The sequence below is a fragment of the Cyanistes caeruleus genome, chromosome 2, assembly GCF_971803275.1.
Source record: "Cyanistes caeruleus chromosome 2, bCyaCae1.hap1.1, whole genome shotgun sequence".
Classification (NCBI taxonomy): domain Eukaryota; kingdom Metazoa; phylum Chordata; class Aves; order Passeriformes; family Paridae; genus Cyanistes; species Cyanistes caeruleus.
In genome coordinates this window covers 111314411-111332681 of record NC_141702.1, presented here as the reverse complement: position 1 = coordinate 111332681, position 18271 = coordinate 111314411, and the positions used below count along the sequence as shown (strand labels likewise).

General features: G+C 48.1%; 1 protein-coding gene and 1 long non-coding RNA gene across 17 annotated transcripts in view; one reads left to right on the top strand and one right to left on the bottom strand.

Moving 5' to 3' along the window:
* The window catches only part of WDPCP (WD repeat containing planar cell polarity effector), a 147560-nt gene extending 132877 nt beyond the window's left edge, over window positions 1–14683 (top strand). For 6 of the 16 annotated variants that reach the window (XM_023923241.2, XM_086879156.1, XM_086879155.1 and 3 more), the window contains 3 exons: window positions 6003–6097; window positions 7593–7621; window positions 13601–14683. In XM_023923241.2, coding sequence (XP_023779009.2) covers window positions 6003–6097; window positions 7593–7621; window positions 13601–13651 — 175 coding nt within the window. In that variant the 3' untranslated portion in view covers window positions 13652–14683. Of the gene's footprint in view, window positions 1–758; window positions 894–6002; window positions 6098–7592; window positions 7622–8528; window positions 11010–13600 lie in introns of those variants that run through there. The other 10 variants (XM_086879147.1, XM_086879148.1, XM_086879151.1 and 7 more) reach the window with 3 other exon arrangements.
* LOC147655127 (uncharacterized) lies at window positions 8479–18263 on the bottom strand. Its single transcript, XR_015283826.1, has 4 exons — window positions 13421–18263; window positions 12037–12066; window positions 11336–11489; window positions 8479–11197 (listed from the first exon to the last, which is right to left on the bottom strand). It is a non-coding gene; the product is annotated as an uncharacterized LOC147655127 (long non-coding RNA).
* Between the last annotated feature and the right edge of the window lie 8 nt (window positions 18264–18271).

Here is an 18271-nt window from a genome sequence, read left to right as displayed (position 1 = left end):
ACCTTGCGAGGGATAGGAAATTAAAAAGAAACAGCACTTCTGCAAAGATTCCAAAAGCATTTGTTTTTGTTATTTTCCTTTGTGCATTCTTGATAGAAAAGAAAAAAAACAGTTATTTGTTCCCAGTGAGTATATAATCTTATGTAGACTTATTTTTGTTTTCTATGCCTACTGTCTGTAGGAATGTTTTTAGTAAATCTGGTGTGAGTATGACATTGAAGTTCTACATTGCATTCATCCCAGCTGTTTGTACATAACTGTGCTGAACACACAGTTCATGTGGGCAAAACACACATTTCCTTCTCTTTCTGGAAATCTGTATGTTAACTAGTTTTCTGGCTCCCCTCACATGGGGACATTGAGCTTTTTCAGTATTCAGTGTTAAATTCATTTTACCAACTGCACCACCTTAGTGAAGTATTTATTTTATGCATTGCCTACAACTTTTAGGACACGGGACACGCTCTAAAGCTTCCAGAGCTATCTAATGGGTTTGGAGATGGGCCTGACTTTAAAAACACTGTGCACAGTTATTCCTTCTTAGCTTTTGGGATGAAGATGCCACTGTACTTATAGGGGGAAATTATAAAGACAGTCTCAATGCTGGAGGCTGGAGGCTCCAGAGGGCTCTCCAAGTGCTCCAATAAAAGGAGCTCCTTTAGCAGCGCACCAGAGCTGAGGCTGATCCCAACACGCCTCTGATCCCAAGGTATAAACACGCTGTCCTCCCTCCCTTCTGCTCACCTTTTCCCTTTCAGAGGTTGCTATGACTCACACATCTCTGGCAGTCCCACGTCTGCCTTCGTCAGGCGTCTCGGGAGAGAGGCTGAGAGCTCAACTTTGCCCCAACTCCTGGGCTCCCCACCTGACCACGTTTGCCTGCGCCTTCCCAGGTGGGTCACCATAAGTTGCTGAGCCTCAGGAGTGGTTCCTTATAATTGCCAGAGCTGCATAAATGGCTGGGATTTCCCAAGGCTTTTGGTTGGAGAGCATAAAGCAAGCTCCCACCCATACACCAGCTCCTCCACCTGCAGACACCCGGAGATACCGCTGACCTCCACCAGGAGAGGCCGGAGATTTTGGTGGCCGCTTACAATGCTATGGAAGAAAACTTCTCACGGCTCTCCTGGCTGGCCACAGCTGCTTGAAGCCTGCCAACAAGAGTTTAGGTTTCGAAGGCACTCCCTGTGACAACACCAGCCAGCTGGGAAGGTCACCTGCTGAGGTACAGGTGACTCCAACAACTTCTCCCCTGTGCTTAAAAAAAGCCACAGATGGTTACAAGCACCCAGCTGTGGCTTGGTTTGCCTCCAGTTTCACAGAGCTGCTCTTCTACAATGCATCTGCTGCCAAGTCTGCATCAGACTTCTTAATGTGAAGAAATCTCTATAAAAAAGGAAGTTTTAGTGTTTGGACCCTACATAAATAGGGCTGTTCTCTGTTCTGCGGTCATTGCAGTGGTTCATCTCTCTGTCCCAGATACTCCAGCATTACCAGAGACTTCTGGGCTTGTAATCGGCTTCTTCTGGGTAGCAGTGGTTCTTCAAGTTCCTGTAAGAGACCACACCATGCCTTTGCAGTTGTTCAGCAAGAGTATCCAATGGCTGTTCTTTCTTCTTTCAGAGTCTCTTGTTATCTGCCTTGGCTTTACGTCTTTGTACCAACTACTCACACCAATTACTACATTACTGCATTTCTAACACAAACACCCCTGTCAGTCCCAGATGCTGTCTCAAATTTGAATTTCACTCAGCTTTCTGGAAGCTCATCTCCAGCACATTTTTCTTTCTTCCCTGTATTTCAGCTCTCGGGACAGCTGAGGCATATCTCATGAGTTACATCTAGGCAGAAGTTGCAAGAAAGGGCCCTGTGAAGACTAGCAGAAGACACATTTCATTTGCCTAATAAACCTTGTTTCTGATGCCCTTCAGGGAGTCTGACATCTCCATATGTGTTACTGAAGCCCAGTTTTCAGGCTGTGTGATTAAAAAAATCACTTCAACTAACTCTTCACATCATCATCTCCTTTGCTTAACCAGGAAAGCCATAATCTGGGATGAAGACAGGGACAGAAAATGGAAGGAAAGGATAGAAACAACATAATCATTCACAAAACAATCTCAAGGGTTTCTTTCTCTAAGAACTTATTCTTGATTTAACTCCATGATGTTTTATGGAAGCAGCAGTGGTGTTGCTGCCAGTGGAGAGCTGTTGTCAGCTTTCTGAGCCATACACACAGACACACAAAGTTATGGGCAGTAAAGATTTCAGGACAACATTCCAGAAAGCAGCATTTCATTTGCTGCCTGATTTCTTTAACATAAAATTACAGTTAAACACCACCAACAATGCACAGTCCAGGGAATAATTTTATAAGATAAAGCTCTCACCTCTGGCTTACATTTGGCATTGACCATTGCCTTTTCTCTTTCCAAGTGTCAGCTATGTTTAAGCCTGGAAGTTCATGTCCTCCCATGATTCTTGTTATCTGTTTATGAAAACGTTTTGATCAGCATAACCCTGCAGCAGAAGCCTGTATTTGAGGAGAATATTTTGGATGCTGTTGTTCAGAGGACCAAGGTAGCATGCTGATTCCCTCAGCCACACAAAGGAGCTGATCAGCTGCCTGTGAGACTGGTTATTTCTGGGTGAGTCAACCAGTGAGTGCCTGTGACCATGTCAGAGTCTGGCACCAGAGTCACACAGAGCTGTGACTGCACTCACAGCTCTGCCACAGCTACTTGGTAGCTGCAGTGTGGGTTTCCTCCCCATCAGTGTGTCATCCTCTTTCCTTACCATAATGTGTTGTGGACTTATATATCTTCCATTTGTTGGCAGTGTCAGGATGTATTTGAAGCTAAGTTGGAGGGGTTTTTCACTCATTATCCATCTACCTAGTCCCCATCCCCCAAACCAGAACTACTCCCATTTTAATTAGGCTATCTATTATTTTAATACAAGTTATTAGGATAGAAGGCAAAAGTGTTTATCATCACAGTGATTTTTATCATAAAACTTTATTGTTGATTATGTTCTTAAACATACACACATTCCTACTTCTTTACAAAGTTTTTATTTAAGCTCATGTCTGTATATTTTGAACAGGTAGCATCACTGGCCAAACCTTAGGAAGTTCTAATAGCATCTTTCAGACCTGTATGTTGATTATTAGATCACCATAGAGGGAGGGAATTATAGTTATCCCACAGCATCCCCTTTTCTGTGTCACATAAAAAAACAACAATAAATTGATTTCTTACTCCTACTTGACTGTTCTGTGCAATTAAAGTAAGAATTCATCACTGCTATGGCTTCCACCTTTTTCAAAAGTCCTTTTCAACCAGGAAGCAAACCAAATCTTAAAATAGCAGAAATATAGGTTGAGGAATAACGTCTGCCAGGTCCAGGTGAATCCTACCAGCTGCTCTATCTGCCTGAGCAGTTTTCAGTTCCAAATTAACTCTATTAATAGGTGTGATGCAGGGATGTGGCAATGTAGCAGAGGGAATTCATGTCAGAAGTGGGACCCAGCAGCTCAGCTGGATCCAGTGCTGTTCCTGCCTGGTTGCTGCAGCCTTCCCTCTCTTTCCCTCTCTTTCCTTCTCTTCCTTCTCATTCTTCACCACTGTTCAGCCCAGGAGCTTCACATGCCTCGAGAATGCAACAGCAGGCAGATGTAGATGGCTTTGTGCAAAGTTGCACTCTCAATTTCTACATCTATAAAACTGAGATAATACATTACCAAATTCAGAGGGGCAAATTAATCAGTCAGTGTGCATACTGCACCTTGAAAACACAAAATTAACTCTTCTTAGCCCATAAGTGCTCAAGATGCATCAAGGTGTGCTCCATGGCCTCTTGATTCCAGACAAAGGTCCTCTTGATTAAATTAGGTTGCTAATGTATTAACGCATTAGCACACTTGAAGAAAGAAAAGTTTGAAAAAGCAATTTGGCTTCATCACATGAACGGCGTGTATACTTAATGGAAATTTTTCCAGCATTCACAAAACAAAGAAAAATCAATAAAATGTCTGCCAACTGTTCCACTGAAAACATTTTATAATCTATAGCACCGAGACTCCTGAGCCAAGATAAACCAGCATTGCTGACAGAAAATACTGACAATTATTTTACATTGATTCAACTTGGCCCAGCCCAGACTGACCTTGTTTATTCATCTCAGTCTCTTAATTCATATTAACTTGGCATCAAAATGGGACATGTGGCATGTGTGCTGAAGACCCATTTCTGTATCTTAGACTCAGATAAATGTAGTGCATTGAGTACTTCCAGTGCCTTGAGCTCTTAGGTAGATTTATATGCATTAGACTGAACTGGTTAAGTTCCTTTTATCCCTGCTGGGCTTTTTATGTCTGTTGACTGTAAAACTAGAAGCTCAGTAGAGGTAACATCTTCTTCTAAGCCTTCGGATATACATGAAATCCTCCCAGTACTGGTCAATTTTAAAGACACATCCAAAGAGGATGGAGGGTTTTAAGCTCTTTTAAAATATAAAAATAGAAGGGTTATGGCAATTTGGCAGCCAAAAAAGCAATTTGCGGGTCTCGGCAGAATCCGAGGCTGTGTGTAAGAAAGCTGATCAAGACACGACAGAGGAGATAATGGGGTCGAAGAGCAGAAGAATCCCCCCACTTCTGCAACCAGCATAATCTGGTCTCCAATGAAGTTTCTTAGTTTCTTATACTGAACCAATAAAGCTTAGTGTGATGGGAGAGTTGCATTACTGCAGCTTAAAACTGTCTCGAGAAGGCTGATGAGGAGAGGTGATTTTAGTTGCTTTACATGTGCCCAGCTGCTTGCATAGCTGTCTTCTGGCTGGTAGTGGGAAAACAAAGGCACTGGGAAAACCTCAGCTTTTTCTTTAATTATTTATGTTCTTAGCAGTAATAAAGGGCTTTTTATGCCTGGAATGTATTATTTGTATTATCAAAGCTGAGTGAGGTTTTGCACTGTGGCAGTGAAGAAATTGGGTGCTGCACAAAAGCATTTTTATTCTCAGAGCTACACCGCTGTCGTATCTGAAAGTCACCCTTGAGTAAAACACTACTTGGGTTAGACATGACTGCATCCACAGAGGAGGAAAAGCTACCCAAACGATGAGAATCCTCCCAAAAGAGTTCCCAGTTGGCCTGGCATTGGATGTTTAGTTTATTTTCTCTACTTGACTCATTCTTGATGAAAGCAATGCTCCCTTGGACTTCACCAAGCACTTGGCAGGTTGTGGATGGCAGGACGAGCGGCGAGTCAGCAAGCCAAGATGGCACAATGTGGCCCCCAGGTTTCCAGGTTTCCAGTTCAACAGCACTGGGAATGGATTGCCTTTCCACATGCCTGTGTAAGCAGAGATTAATGATGACTGAAGAAACTAAAACTAGCAAAACCCAAAAAAAAACCTACAAAAAAAAACAACCCAAAAAAACCCAAACCAAAACAAACAAAAAACGAAACAAAAAAATCCATCTGCCTTTTCCATAGCACATAGCTGATGCTTTCCTCCCTGCACCTCCTTCACAACTTGGATTTCAGTGATGAAAGTGGTGTAGGGACAAAAATTTCAGAAAATCAGTGCTGTATTTTGGGTCTGATACTCTCCTCTCCTGGCATCTGCCCAAATTCCTCCGTGCAGGGCTGCCAGCAGTGCCTGGTGCCTGCTATGTGTGTTGCACATCCCCAGCCTGTCCTGCTTAACAAAACTGTAATTACTCAAAAAACCACCAGCTTTATACCTCATCTGTGAATGACAGGACAGTGCTGGAGGGACTGCACGGCCAAATGAGCGATCCTAGTGACACTCAGTCAACAAACCTACTGGCATATGATAGAAAGGAGCTGCAGTTTGTAGCCAGGAAATTACACAGGCTGCTGTATACTTGAAAAGATAGAAAACAAACAGAAGAGCTTTGCTCTGCTCTGCAGTGTGTCCCCAACTCTGCAGTCATTTCTCCCTCCCTTTCAATCACTTCTGTTTTGTTTTCCAAGACCCACCAGCCACAGACAGGCAGAGGACACTGAGCCTGGAGCAGATGGCCACACCACCTCCCTCATCAAGAAAACCTTTTCCAGCAGCCAGGAAGGTAAGTGAACAAGTCTCTTTCAAATATGCACAGGGGGATGAAGCTAGAGATATTGGTAATTTATATATTGAAAATTCATTTGGGTCCAGGAGAAAAAAACAAGGCATTGCAGCGTGAGCTTGGTTTGTGCGTTCCTAGCGGGGAAAGGCAGGAGGACTCAGATACTGGCTCATGGAAAGCAGAATAAGTCAACCAATCACCTGAATCTCCTTATCTTGCAGCAGTATCCCTGATTTAACACAAACAGGCAGGGTTTGTTAGTCCCAGCTGTTGTGGCTCTGTTCCCCTGTGCAGGAGCCAGCAGCAGCAGAGCCTCCCCACTTCCATGGCTGGGGAAGCAGCAGCACAGGCGGTTCCTGCGGGGCTCTGGAGGAAGCGAAGGCGGCTGCCTTGCTTGGGCAGCACTTGGCATTGCCATCACATCAGAGCCCTGGGAGTGCAGCAGTCCAGCAGAGGAGCAGTCCAGCACGAGAAGGTCATGGTTAAAGAGCTGTCCCGTGAAGGCAGCCAGGCAGGGATAGGTCAGAGTGTTTGCACAAGGGGCGAGACAAGGATTTTTATCTCCTGCCCTGTCCGGGTGTCCCATGGCTGTACTGACAGGTAGGTAGGAATGGAGCCAGTCTCCAGGCACGGGAAGGCCAGGTGGTTCCTATGGCCACAGCTGAAAGGGGTCATTTCAAACAAGCCAGTTATGGATACACTTCCACCTTGCACTGAAGCTGAACCAGCAGCTTGCACCACCACAATGGGATAGTCCTGCTTCCCACAGTCTCAGGACCATGCAGGGAGCTGACAGCACATTAACCCAACCCAAAAAAGCTGTTAAAAAGTTTTCTTTCCCGTGAGCTTTTGTCCATCCCATGAATCATCCCAGGGCACCACAATGTGCCCTGCGTGGGGATCAGAAGACACCACAGACAGCACCAAGCAAAGGGCAGAAGGACACTGCCTGCTGCAGGACTTCTTTTTGATGTTAGCAGCTGTTAATTGGGCTCAAGCTGTAACAGGAAGCCTCAGCCTGAAGCAGCTCCTGCAGCAGCCTGGCAGCACACAGCTCTCCCAAGACAGGAGGTGAGCACTCAGGCAGGCAGCCCGTGCTGAGCCTCCCCCACTGCAGGGAGAGGTGTCCTGCAGCCAGGACTGTCCCAGACTGCCCATCCCAGTCCTGCCGCAGCTCTCCACCGAGCTGGGAGTACATGGGATCCCTGATCTGCTGGTGGCCTTGCATCTCCACACTGCCTCATCCACAAAAATCATGGTTGCTTTAACTTGTTGTGGTGTTTGAGGGAATATGCATATCCTACGTGTATAGACTTGTATAAGCAATATATTAAGTATTTTAATTCATCCATTGAATAACATGATATGAAAAAGCTTTGTTTTATCAAAAAAGTGAAAGTTACCTAATACCTCTGTTTGTTTGGGTTTTTCAGTGAGTTAAATGGACTGTAAATAACTTAGTAGGTGTTTTTGTTGTTTGTTTTTTTTTTTTAAGGAAATACGAGACCCATTCCTTCAGAGCAGGTAACCCATTTCTGATTTATTATTTTATTTCTGCGTATTATTATTTACTCTAGTTTGAAGCTTCCTGAAACTCCCCAAGCCTGTCCCTGCAAGCTGTCTGCCTGCAGGGCTCTTGCTGGAATTGGTAGAAATGCTCCCATACGGTTCTGCTAGAGTAGAGCTTCACCTGCTGCTTTGTACTGAGCACAGCACATGAAAGTCTCATCCTCCTTCCACGTTTATCTTACATGAGCTAACCAGCACTCGGATTGGCACTTCCAAGAGGAAGGTTGCAGGGAAAAGGAGTGAGATGCTACCCCATGGTTTCATTATAACTCAGATTTAACTGCAAGGTGCTGCCAGTAGAGGTGGTCCATCCCCTCCCACACTGCCGGCCTCCAGGCCCATGTCCCCTCTCCCACACTGGCTCCCACCTCCAGCCTGCAGGAAACTCACTGGGGGGAGAGGAGGAGACTTCCATGTGGGCAGGGAAACCCTACCCTGCCCCTCATTGTCCTTCATCTGCCACGGGAACATTCCCTCCTGGCCTGATTTGGGATCCTGGGTGGCTGGGAGTCAGTGGGGTGCAGACAGAGTGCGGATATAGGGCGAGCCTCTCTCCAGAGCTGATGAGTCAGCAGCACGCAGCACAAACGCGCTTCCTCAGCTCTACTTTAAAGAAAAAAATAAAGTAAAATATAACAAATTATAAATCTCATGGCAGCAAGGATGAAGGCACAAGAGTGCCTGTGTTTTAGCCTCCTCACAATTACAATTCCTGTTTAAGCTTCTATTTTTGAGGCCAAAGTATTCAGTGTTTGGCCTCAGTGCAAACAGATCATTAAAAAAAAAAAAAAAAGAAAGGGAACACTTCAACCTCCCAGCAGAGCAGGATGGCACTTATTTATTTCTTTCATTACAAAACCAGCCTGTGCCAAGTAAAATTGTGCTCTAAGAGCTGTTCTACCAGTCCTGAAGCACTGAGGAAGAACACACAGCGGCCCCACCTCTGCAGCTTCCTGCAGGCCCCTGTGCATTTGCACTGGGTGGAGGATGGGCACCAGGTGCCAGGGTTCACCACACCAGGGTCACACCAGAGGGAAATCCTCATCCCACAGGACCTCTTCATTGGCCTTTGGATGATTTTGGTTGCCTCAGGACACAGAGTGAAGTAAAGCACAGCAGCAGTGGTGGTCTGGAGACATTGGTGGGATCCCTGGGTTTGCAGCTGGGTTAGCCAGCAGTTAACTGTTCCTTCCCCAAGCCCTGTGGAAGATCTCCTTGCCTTCACATAAGCAGCTGAATTAATAAACTGAGAAGTTAATGTGAACTCTCTGGACTATAACAATGAAATCCACAAGCCCAAACATTCAGACTGTGTAAGGAGAGTGATGTACAGAGAAAGCTTTGCCATCACTTCATTGAGGACTTACCCAAGGGAGTGGTTAAAGTGTTCTTTGGTTCCAAAAAGTTACCTCAACTGAGTGGTCACCATGTCTAAAAGCTGGTGGGTCGAAGTGTGACCTCTGTGACCTGGGAGTAGGTATTTGGATTTCAGCACACATCACAGAGCTGCTTGTGCACAGGAAAATGAGGCACTTCCATCTGAGCTGCTCTGGACCCAGAGAAGGGAGCAGCAGCTGTGGGTGGCAGAGGAAGACAGCTGGCAGAGGGAGCCCTGTAGTGCTCACCAAGGTTTTTGGAGAAGAGCAGCATCCGTGTAACACTAACTTTATGCTTCTGAGAAAACATTTCCATCAACATTTTGTCCTGACTTTTAATGGCTTGTGGAAATTCAAAAGTCCTGCAGCAGCTGAGTACCAGCACAGGAACCAACACACAGCAAATCAGAGCAGATCCTTCTAGCTGGACCAACCTGTGGCTTTTGTTCAACCCATCCCAAATCCAACCACCATCAGCAGCTCTTCCCCTGGGCACCACCACCAGCCTGCTGCATGGTGGACAACCCATTCCTGAGGTCCCACTTTCATCCCCCTGCTTCCCTGGGCTGGCATCCCCCTGACACCACTTCCCACATGTTGCTTCAGCGGGAGCTCACACAATACTGGGCTTGGTGCCACCCAAGGGGAGCACACCCAAAACCCGGCCCTTCTTGCACAGGCAATTCTGCAGGAAGATCCTTGCAGCTGTGAGCTGGAGGATTTGCTTTGCCCTCCTTTTCCAGTTTGTTGGGGGAAAGCTGGAGCCAGAGATGACCTATTCCCAGCCCAAATGGCCACTGAGGCCTTAGCAGGGATGGATCTGACAAGGGCCTGTCTTCTGTAGGTGCATCACATCATGTGAACTCCTCACTCGCTGCTGCTCTCAGCTATGAGGAAGCTTCTCCTCCCTGAAACTGTAGAAATCGTGCAACAAACTGTTCCCAGTGACCTGCCAGAGCAACTGGTTGTCACACAGCCAAGCAGTGCTCAAGCTGTTGAACAAGATTTGTTTTCTGGAGGAAAGCATTAGAAGTGTCTCAGAGGCAGGACTGTGCCACCATGGGGGTCACCTGTGTCCCTCCAGCACCAGCACAGGTCACCCGTGTCCTGCCTGCAGCTCCATGGTGTGAGGGTGACGGTGGAAAAGGGCTGCTGAGGTGTTGTCAGCTGGCAGTAGGACAAATGCAGTCTATGTGGCTTTGCCAGACTGGTTTTGGGCTGGCCAGAGCATCCCACCACTGAGCACAAAGGTGGGGATGAAGACAGATGGTGGAGGGATGAGGATAAACTGTGGCTTTCCTTGCCCTGTGCATGGCTTGCGTGGGTATGGCTCCTCAGGTGACATGGTTGAAGCAAATGAGGAGTGAGAATCCCATCCACAATATTTGGAACAGCCAGGATTTGGTGTTCATGTTCCATCCTGGAGGTGAGATTAGGGTGGCCTGGAGGACCGTGCTGCTTGGGACCCAGCCCAGCCCTGCTGCTCTGAGCAGGGTGGTCCCAGAGGTCCCTCCTGGTCTGTGCTCTTCTGGGATTTGGTAATCTTGAGCAACTGTGTAGGTTGGTTCAGAGTTTCCATGTAGCAGCACCCAGACTTGGATCAGTGAAATCAAGGCTCCAAACACCTTGGTCACCTACCTTGGTACAAACAAGACCCTTTGGAAAATGTAAATCTCAGCTGCTGCCTCGTTCCTGGACCAGAGACTGATCTTCCACCAGGCAATTCAAGATACTGAAGCCAATGGCTCCTTATGGCTACCAGGTGCTAATTTTAATGTATCATCACTCGGCTGAGTACCTATCAGCCAGAATGGTTTTGTATTATGCTGTTCAAGGGAAACAAGGCATTCCCAGGGAAAAGGAATGGTACCTATGGATCCTAGCAACAGGCATGTCCTTCCACCTAGTCATTCCTGCGGCCTGGAACCAGGCAGTCTTCATCTGAATAAAAAAGGTGTTTAAAATAATTTCCTGGGGCTCCTTCATTTATTCTCCTCTCTCCCACTCTTGTCCTTTCCCACCTTCATCATGCCCTTGAGAATAATCCCAGGAGAAAAAGCGTAGCCTCCTGGGAGCAACACGGCAGCGCGGGGAAGAGGTTTCTCTGTATTTCCCACTCCAGAAGAGTAGAAGGATCCTCTGTTCTGCCTCAGACCTGTGGAGACAGAGCAAACCACTGCCTCCATCCTGCTATCCCTGCAGGTCCGAGATGACTTAGTGGCTTTTCAATTACAGGGTGTGCCTTCCCATACCGCTCCTCCCTTCGCCTGCCGGAGCGGGACCACATCATTACCATGAAAAGCCCCACGATCTGAACTCTCCAGGGCACAAGTAGATGCTCTCCTGTCAGGATATTCATGTTTTCCTTCTCTGGAGGACTAGCAGCTCATTATCATAGGGAGCAGCGCTGCAGTGCTGGCTGCCCCTGTTCCTGGACAGCCCTCTTCCTGCACAATGAAAATCAACTCTCATCAAATTGTTACAGCATGTTTTATTGCTGGGGTGCTACAGCTGAAGGGATGCAGATATCAGAGGAGGATTCCAGTCATTACCACTCTTCAGCCTTTGATTAACATTAAATACCTCTACAAGCTTCATGCCACATCACAGGCTTCCCACACCACACCGCCAGGTCAGCTTTAGTGTGACCAGAGAGGTTTGCAAATAGTATTTTTTAAAAAAGTATTTTTTAAAAAAACAAGTAGGTATGTCTGCAGAGCGGGGTTCTTGTTCACATCTCCCCAGACAGAGTCACAAATCACAAATGCAGCTCAGACACCCGCCTGATGCACTCTGGACCCTGCACCTTGAGGAAAGGGGACCTACCCAAACAACCTTGAACTCTTACGTGGTCAGACATGGTGTGGGGTCTTTTTCCAGCCTGCATTCACATGCCCACCTACTCTCTTAACCCCCAGAGCAACCACCAGCAGAAACCCCTCTGCATAAGGCCCTGACACAGCTCTAGGGACAAATGAGCCACCCCTTCCTTACCTTCAGCCATTGATGCTCCTCAGGGCTTCACTGAAAAAAAAAAACAAACATATTTTTTGAAGCCTGCAGCAAGTGTCATTCAGAGAGCAAGGAGAGCCCACAGAAAGCTTGAAGCCACCCAAAACCCAAGGCACATGCACACAGCCCCACCATGAGGGCTGCTACCAAGGAAGGCACCTCATAACCTCCTTGAAGAGAGAGGTGCCTTACTAAGCAGAAGTCTGAGTGGTGAGGCTGTGCTTCACTCTTCCACACTGGAATAACCCAGTGGGGTCTGGGATGCAAGCGCTGGTTCAGGTGGGACATCAGGGACACTTTCATACCATCTTCAAAACACCTCTGGGGATTTTCAAGGAGTTGTATTTTGTCAGGGCTACCTCTCACCATCTCCCTGCAAGGGAAGAGCCAAGCCATGGGCTGGAAGCTCAATGTCCATACAGAGCTTGTTTGGAGCTGTTGCTGTTTTGCTGTTCCCACCAAGCTGAGGTAGGGAAGTCGTGGAGGGAATGCAGTTTTAGAGGGAGATCTCTATCTCTGTGGTGAAGTGCACATGCCATGAGATGGAGCTGCTGCTCTGGTAAAGGTTCCTTGTGAAGCTTCAAGAGTTAGGAGATTTTCTTTTTTTTTTTTCATCTTTCCTGAAGTCGAGGAGCCAGGGAGTCGCTGACATGAGCCCTGTCCACCCTCACCAGTGCTCCCACAGCCTGACACAGCCCTGACAGCCACCTTCTGGGGCCAAGCCCACCCCCTCTTCCCACGCCAGCCAGTGTGTTTTGCCCTCTGAGACAGGACAAACACACGTTTCCCTTTGTTTCCAGCTCCACACCTAGTTTTTTTCTTTGCATCATGAAGAGCTGGCTACTCATCTGTAATTCAAAAGAAAGCAATGACTCACTAGACTACATCGCTTTCCAAGGCAAAGCATTTCATGCATTTCGCAGGCACGCTAGCCCAGGTTATGAAATAACCTCTGCTGGTGGCACACATTCTCCCCATCACCATGTCCTTTGCAAAACCAGAGGGCTCAGGCTTCCACCCTGCACAGGCACAGAGTGCAGGACAAGGATTTGTGCTTAAATCATGCATTTGCATTGTGTGAGAAATGCAAAATGCCATCCCCACTTTAAAACCTGGCTGGCCACAGGCTGGCATTAACCCAGCCTAATTAAAGGTAACAAAAACCTAAAGTTTCTCTTTTGCCAATAAGCTTCCAAGCACCAGGTGAGTGGTCTCAAAGGCAGGTGGAGCCACGGCTGCCAGCCCCTCACATCCCAGGGGACACCATGCAATGCACGGTCCCTGGAGCTGCAGCCCCTGGTTTTCCCAAGAACAGCAGGGGAAGGGGGGTGTGAAGGGGCTTAAAAACAGATGAGAAATGCCTTACCTTGAATGATAAGCCAGTCTTCATCATTTTGGGGCTACATCCTTCATTCCCAGGCCAAAGTGGGACAGTGTCTACAATTATCTCTTCTCCCTGGGTCGGGTGGTATTTTGATACCTGTGTTTCCATCCCCCTGTGCCTCTCCCTGCAGCCTGCCTGATCCTGCCTGTCTTTCCCCCTCAGGAGACTGGAGACAGCGGGTCTCTCCAGATCGTGCACTTTGGGCTGGTGTGACTGAGCTGCCAAAGCAGAGAAGAGGAAACCTCACCGAGGCGGTGAAGTTCACGGGAAGTCCTTCAGCAAACTTCCAGCCAGCCTTGGATCTGACCACCGGCAGATGACAAAACACCAGGCTTAGAAAATACCCTGTTCTTAGACCTCCAAATTATTTCTGAGTTCATGTTGATATGTCCATGCACAAAGTGCCCTTTGTTTGCTTGTGGAGGGCAACTTGGTGACATTTTCATCAAAGGCGTCAAAAATAGCGAGTAATCGCCGATCCCCATGTACTGTACCAACTCAATGCTGAAAAATTTGGTGGGGTGTCTTGGATGAATCCATAAGCTTTTCAGGAGAAAGTCTGTAATTCTCTATGCATTATATGTTTTTACAATCTTCACTTGGAAGCAGATTTGAATTTCCACTTAAGGCTCTGAAAACCGTCCTATTGAGATACCAGCAGATAAGATCTTCACTCAGGATACCTCTGTGAAAGAGCAGCCTTTCACAGTTAGCAGCATTTTTCAAAGAATGCTCTCAATTTTCATATCTAGATATATCATCTTAGTTGAATAACCATTATTTTGCCTTGAAAAAAAGATGCGGAGCCTCTTAAGCATCATTCCATTGGAGTCCAGATTTTAATCTGCCTCCTCTAACCACAAAGAGAAAATGCACTGAGAAGGGAACCTGTGCCAGCCCTCTCTATTTTTTTTCTGGCAGTGAAGAGGAGCAAGCATCATCGTGGGTCCTCCCTCCCACCACCTGATGGAGCGCAGAGTGTACAGACACGGTTATTTTGAGCTCTGTCATAGGCACATGTGTGGGTTAATCTTGAGCCTTTTGGGGAGCACTGGGTGGTTGAGACCCAAAGCCAGAGAGCTTCTTGAATTTGGTTTTATGCGGTGAGCAAATCTGTACGATGGACTGAGAATGAAATGTAAAAAACCCCAAAACCCACAAGCCATTACAAGTGTTTCATTAACAGAAATTCTGCCTTTACCCAAATAAAATATTTACGGTCCATTTTCCCCTTATGAGTCAAAATTCTGCTGCCTGATGGGTGATTTTGGCTGCACTGTTTCTCCACTCCATCCCAACCTACACCTTTCCACGCTTGTATTCAAAAGAGACGCTTTGGTTTGAGGTTTGAAGGGAGCCAAGGGTTTGCAGCCCGTAGGGTTTTGTACTCTCAACAGGGAGAAACAAATAAAGAGAGCAGCTGCTGCCTCACCTCCCCACGCAGAGCCGAGGAAGTGAGGGCTGAGCTTGCAGAGGAGTGTGCCTTTAATGTCCCACAGATTGAAATTGAATTTCTGGAAAAGGCACGGCACGGCGCTGGACCGCGGTGACGGGGGGCTTGTTCTGCCTAAGAGGCTGCGACACATCGCCTTGCCATACAGCTCTTTTGCTGAATTGCAGCCATATTTCTGTCAGTACAAGTGATGGTCTATATGAGGGATTAATCTGACACCAGACAGTGATTCTTAATCCTTCAGTATATCATAATCTATTTACTTTGCATGCTAAGAGGATTTCAGCTTAAAAATATACAGGAAGTGATACTAGAAATGTACATAAGGTCCAGAATGCTGTTTCCTAAAATTGCAGTTTTTCATAAAAAAATATCCTCACATGGTTTTCTTGGAAAAGTCCTGTCTGTCCAGGAAAAAAAAAAAAATTAAAAAAAAGTGTTGAATAGGGATTTAAGTGAAAATGGGCAGATGTTTCCCTTTAGGCTTCAGCCCTGTGACCATTTTCACCCTCCTCCTTCCCCACAGCATTTTGTGCTCAGCAGTGGCAGTTCAACATGAAAGGAGAGCTCTCCAGTACAGCAGCTTCCTCAGCTGGGAGGTTCACCTGCAGACTTTTCACTGACAAAATCAAAAACAGGTTTGGAACCAACATGGGATTTTATGTGCATTAATTGCTGCTCAAAGTGTATGAATTAGCAGCGACTGGCTAACACGGAGGTCAGCGCAGGGAAAACCACAAACCAGTGGTTCCTTATTCAGCTGTAATCACCTGTTTTCTCTGCTCCCTGCCAGGAAGGCTGCCTACAAAATAACTGTAATAAGTCGTGTTAGTGGGCACAACTTCTGAAACTTACAACAGGATTTTTAGCCATAATTCTTCAATAATTTAAGTCAAGCTCGGCCGTAATGGTTTGAGCTCCCAAAGCACCTCCTGCACCCAGAAGAGGAGTTGGTCACCCCAGCCGGCAGCAAACTTGTCCAGCCTCTGCCCACTAAAGGTGTCCCCATCACCACCTGTCCCAGCTCCCTGCCACGCTCAGGGGTTCTACAGCAGAGCAGGGACACGACTCAGGGCAGAGCAAATAGGTCATGGATTATTCCAGGTCCTTGAAGCACCGGCATAAAAGGTAAGGACAGCCCAAGCTGGGGAATGTTCTCCCCTCTGTCTCCCCTCCTGCTCACCCCAAACCCTGCAGTTCCTGGCAGGAAAGCCCCAGGTTTGGAGCAGGCAGAGGCAGCTTCTGGCACTCGGGAGGGGCGGGTGCTGCTGCCGGGGGTGACCCAGCCCTCGGCAGCTCCGTGCTCCCGCATCAAGTGCGATTTTCATTTCTAAAAACAAAAATAAAAAAATCATGGTAGCCATACGCCCAGCAGCCTTCTTGCTGGAGAGGTGAGGCACGAGCCAAGTAGGCAGCTCTCTCAGAACCGGGTTGCCCTAAAAAGCTTGGCAATCCTGCTGGCGCCTGCCCCTGGAGCCGGGCACCAGGCACGGTGCCACCTTACCTGCCATGACTCGTGCTCGGGGTGGCAGTGCCTGCGCCAGCCTCCAGGTAGCCCACAGTGGGAGAAGTCTGTAAAACAGGGAGGGTGCTGGGCTCCCCCAAACCCAGCCATGACCCTTCCCAGCCCGTGCTCAGCCACCGACAGGCGGGAGTCAAATCTTATCCGCCCTGCCGGCAGTGACTGGAAAAAAAAAAAAAATGAAACAAAAATTGAATTGGAGCCAAGAACTGAGGACACAGCCGTGATTTGGTGTGATCTGGAGCAGGTGTCCTCTGTGCCTCCAAAGCCACCTTGCTCAGCAGCCAGCTTCAACACCATGCTCTGTGTGAGTGGGACAGGAAAATGCCCAGACTGCAGCGTGGGAGTTGCTGGATAAACCACTGAGCAGTGGCACCTGGTGTTTCTGGTGCCTAAATCGGGGTGGGGGGGAAAGTGAGGGGATCCCTTGGAACACCCCAAAGCAGAGCCCTGGCCCAGCCCCACTGTGGGGCACTGGATGAAGAAGTTTTGGACCATGTCACCAAAAACAAAATTCAGGCTCCCCTCTTGGCTGTGTCTCAGCATCACTGATTTTCTGAGTTACAGTGGAACACAGTTTTTAAGGATGATGAAGTGTGCATCATTTTTGTTTAAAGAAGACAAAAGGTGTGTGTCAGAGGGATTGTGTGTTACAAACCTGCTGGATCTTATCTCTCATGTGCTTACTAAACCTGGGAGGGCAACTCTGGTTCATTTTGTGCCCAGCACAGATTTATTTTTTTTTCCCCAGCCCCAGGAGCGCTGTGTTAACTTTTTCCTCTTTAAATGAAGGGCTTGGGGATGCATAGGCTGATGCACCCGGAGCCAGCACAGGTGGCTCAAACTGCCTGTACAGCCACACTTTGGTGATTGCAGAAGAGAACAATTATTTTATAGTAAAGGTATAGATATTTTTTTTTTTTAAATGCTTACATATTATCTGTATATATCCACAGAAGGAGACGACAAGGAAAAGAAGCACTTAAAAGAAAAATCCCCTAACATTGACTCAGTCACTCGTCCCCTCCCACATCTCCTGTTGCTCCGAAGGGTGCGGGAGTCCATCCCCGCCTCGGGGCTCTGCCACGGCCACCACCCTGGAAGGCTGCACGGGGGCTGGCGGGTGAATCCTGGGGCTGATCCCACTCTTCTCCCCCCGCAGCACCGCAGCACCAGCCCCGCTGGCTCTCCAGCAGGATGCTGAGGAGAGGAGAGGTGAAACCCTCCCCAAAGCAGGCGCGGGGAGCACTGGCACCCCTCACCCCACTGCAGTCCCCACTGCCCGAGGCTGCCTGGGGACACCAGCGGTGGGGACACACCCGGAGCTTCCAGATGCAGTGGGCATTACTGCAGGACCACGGGGAGGAGGATGGGGATTTGGGGATGCTCCTCGAGCAGCGCATCAATGGCCCAAGCAGGGGAGCCGTGGCCCGCGGGTCCACACGTCCCCGGTCCTGTGCAACAGGCAGCCTCCAACAACTGAAGGGAAGGTCTGGGGGGGAGATAAAAATAGGGGAAAATTGTCACGGGAAAAAAATTCATCTCCCTGCCTTCCTTGGCTGGACCGCAGCCGACAGCGGGTGACCACGGTACGGCCGGGAGTCCGGGCTGGAAGCGCAGGTGCCGAACCCGCGCAGAGGGACAGAGGGACAGAGGGACAGAGGGACAGAGGGACAGAGGGACAGAGGGACAGAGGGACAGAGGGACAGAGGTCTGGCTGGATGTCCGAGCAGCCCTCACCCCACCACCGGCAGCCAGACCCGCCCGTGGCTCCCGACTTTGGGAGCTGCGCCACCGAGCCTGGGGGAAAATCGCAATTTCGGGCAGCGCTTGCCCGTCCCGTGAGCCCCATCAGCAC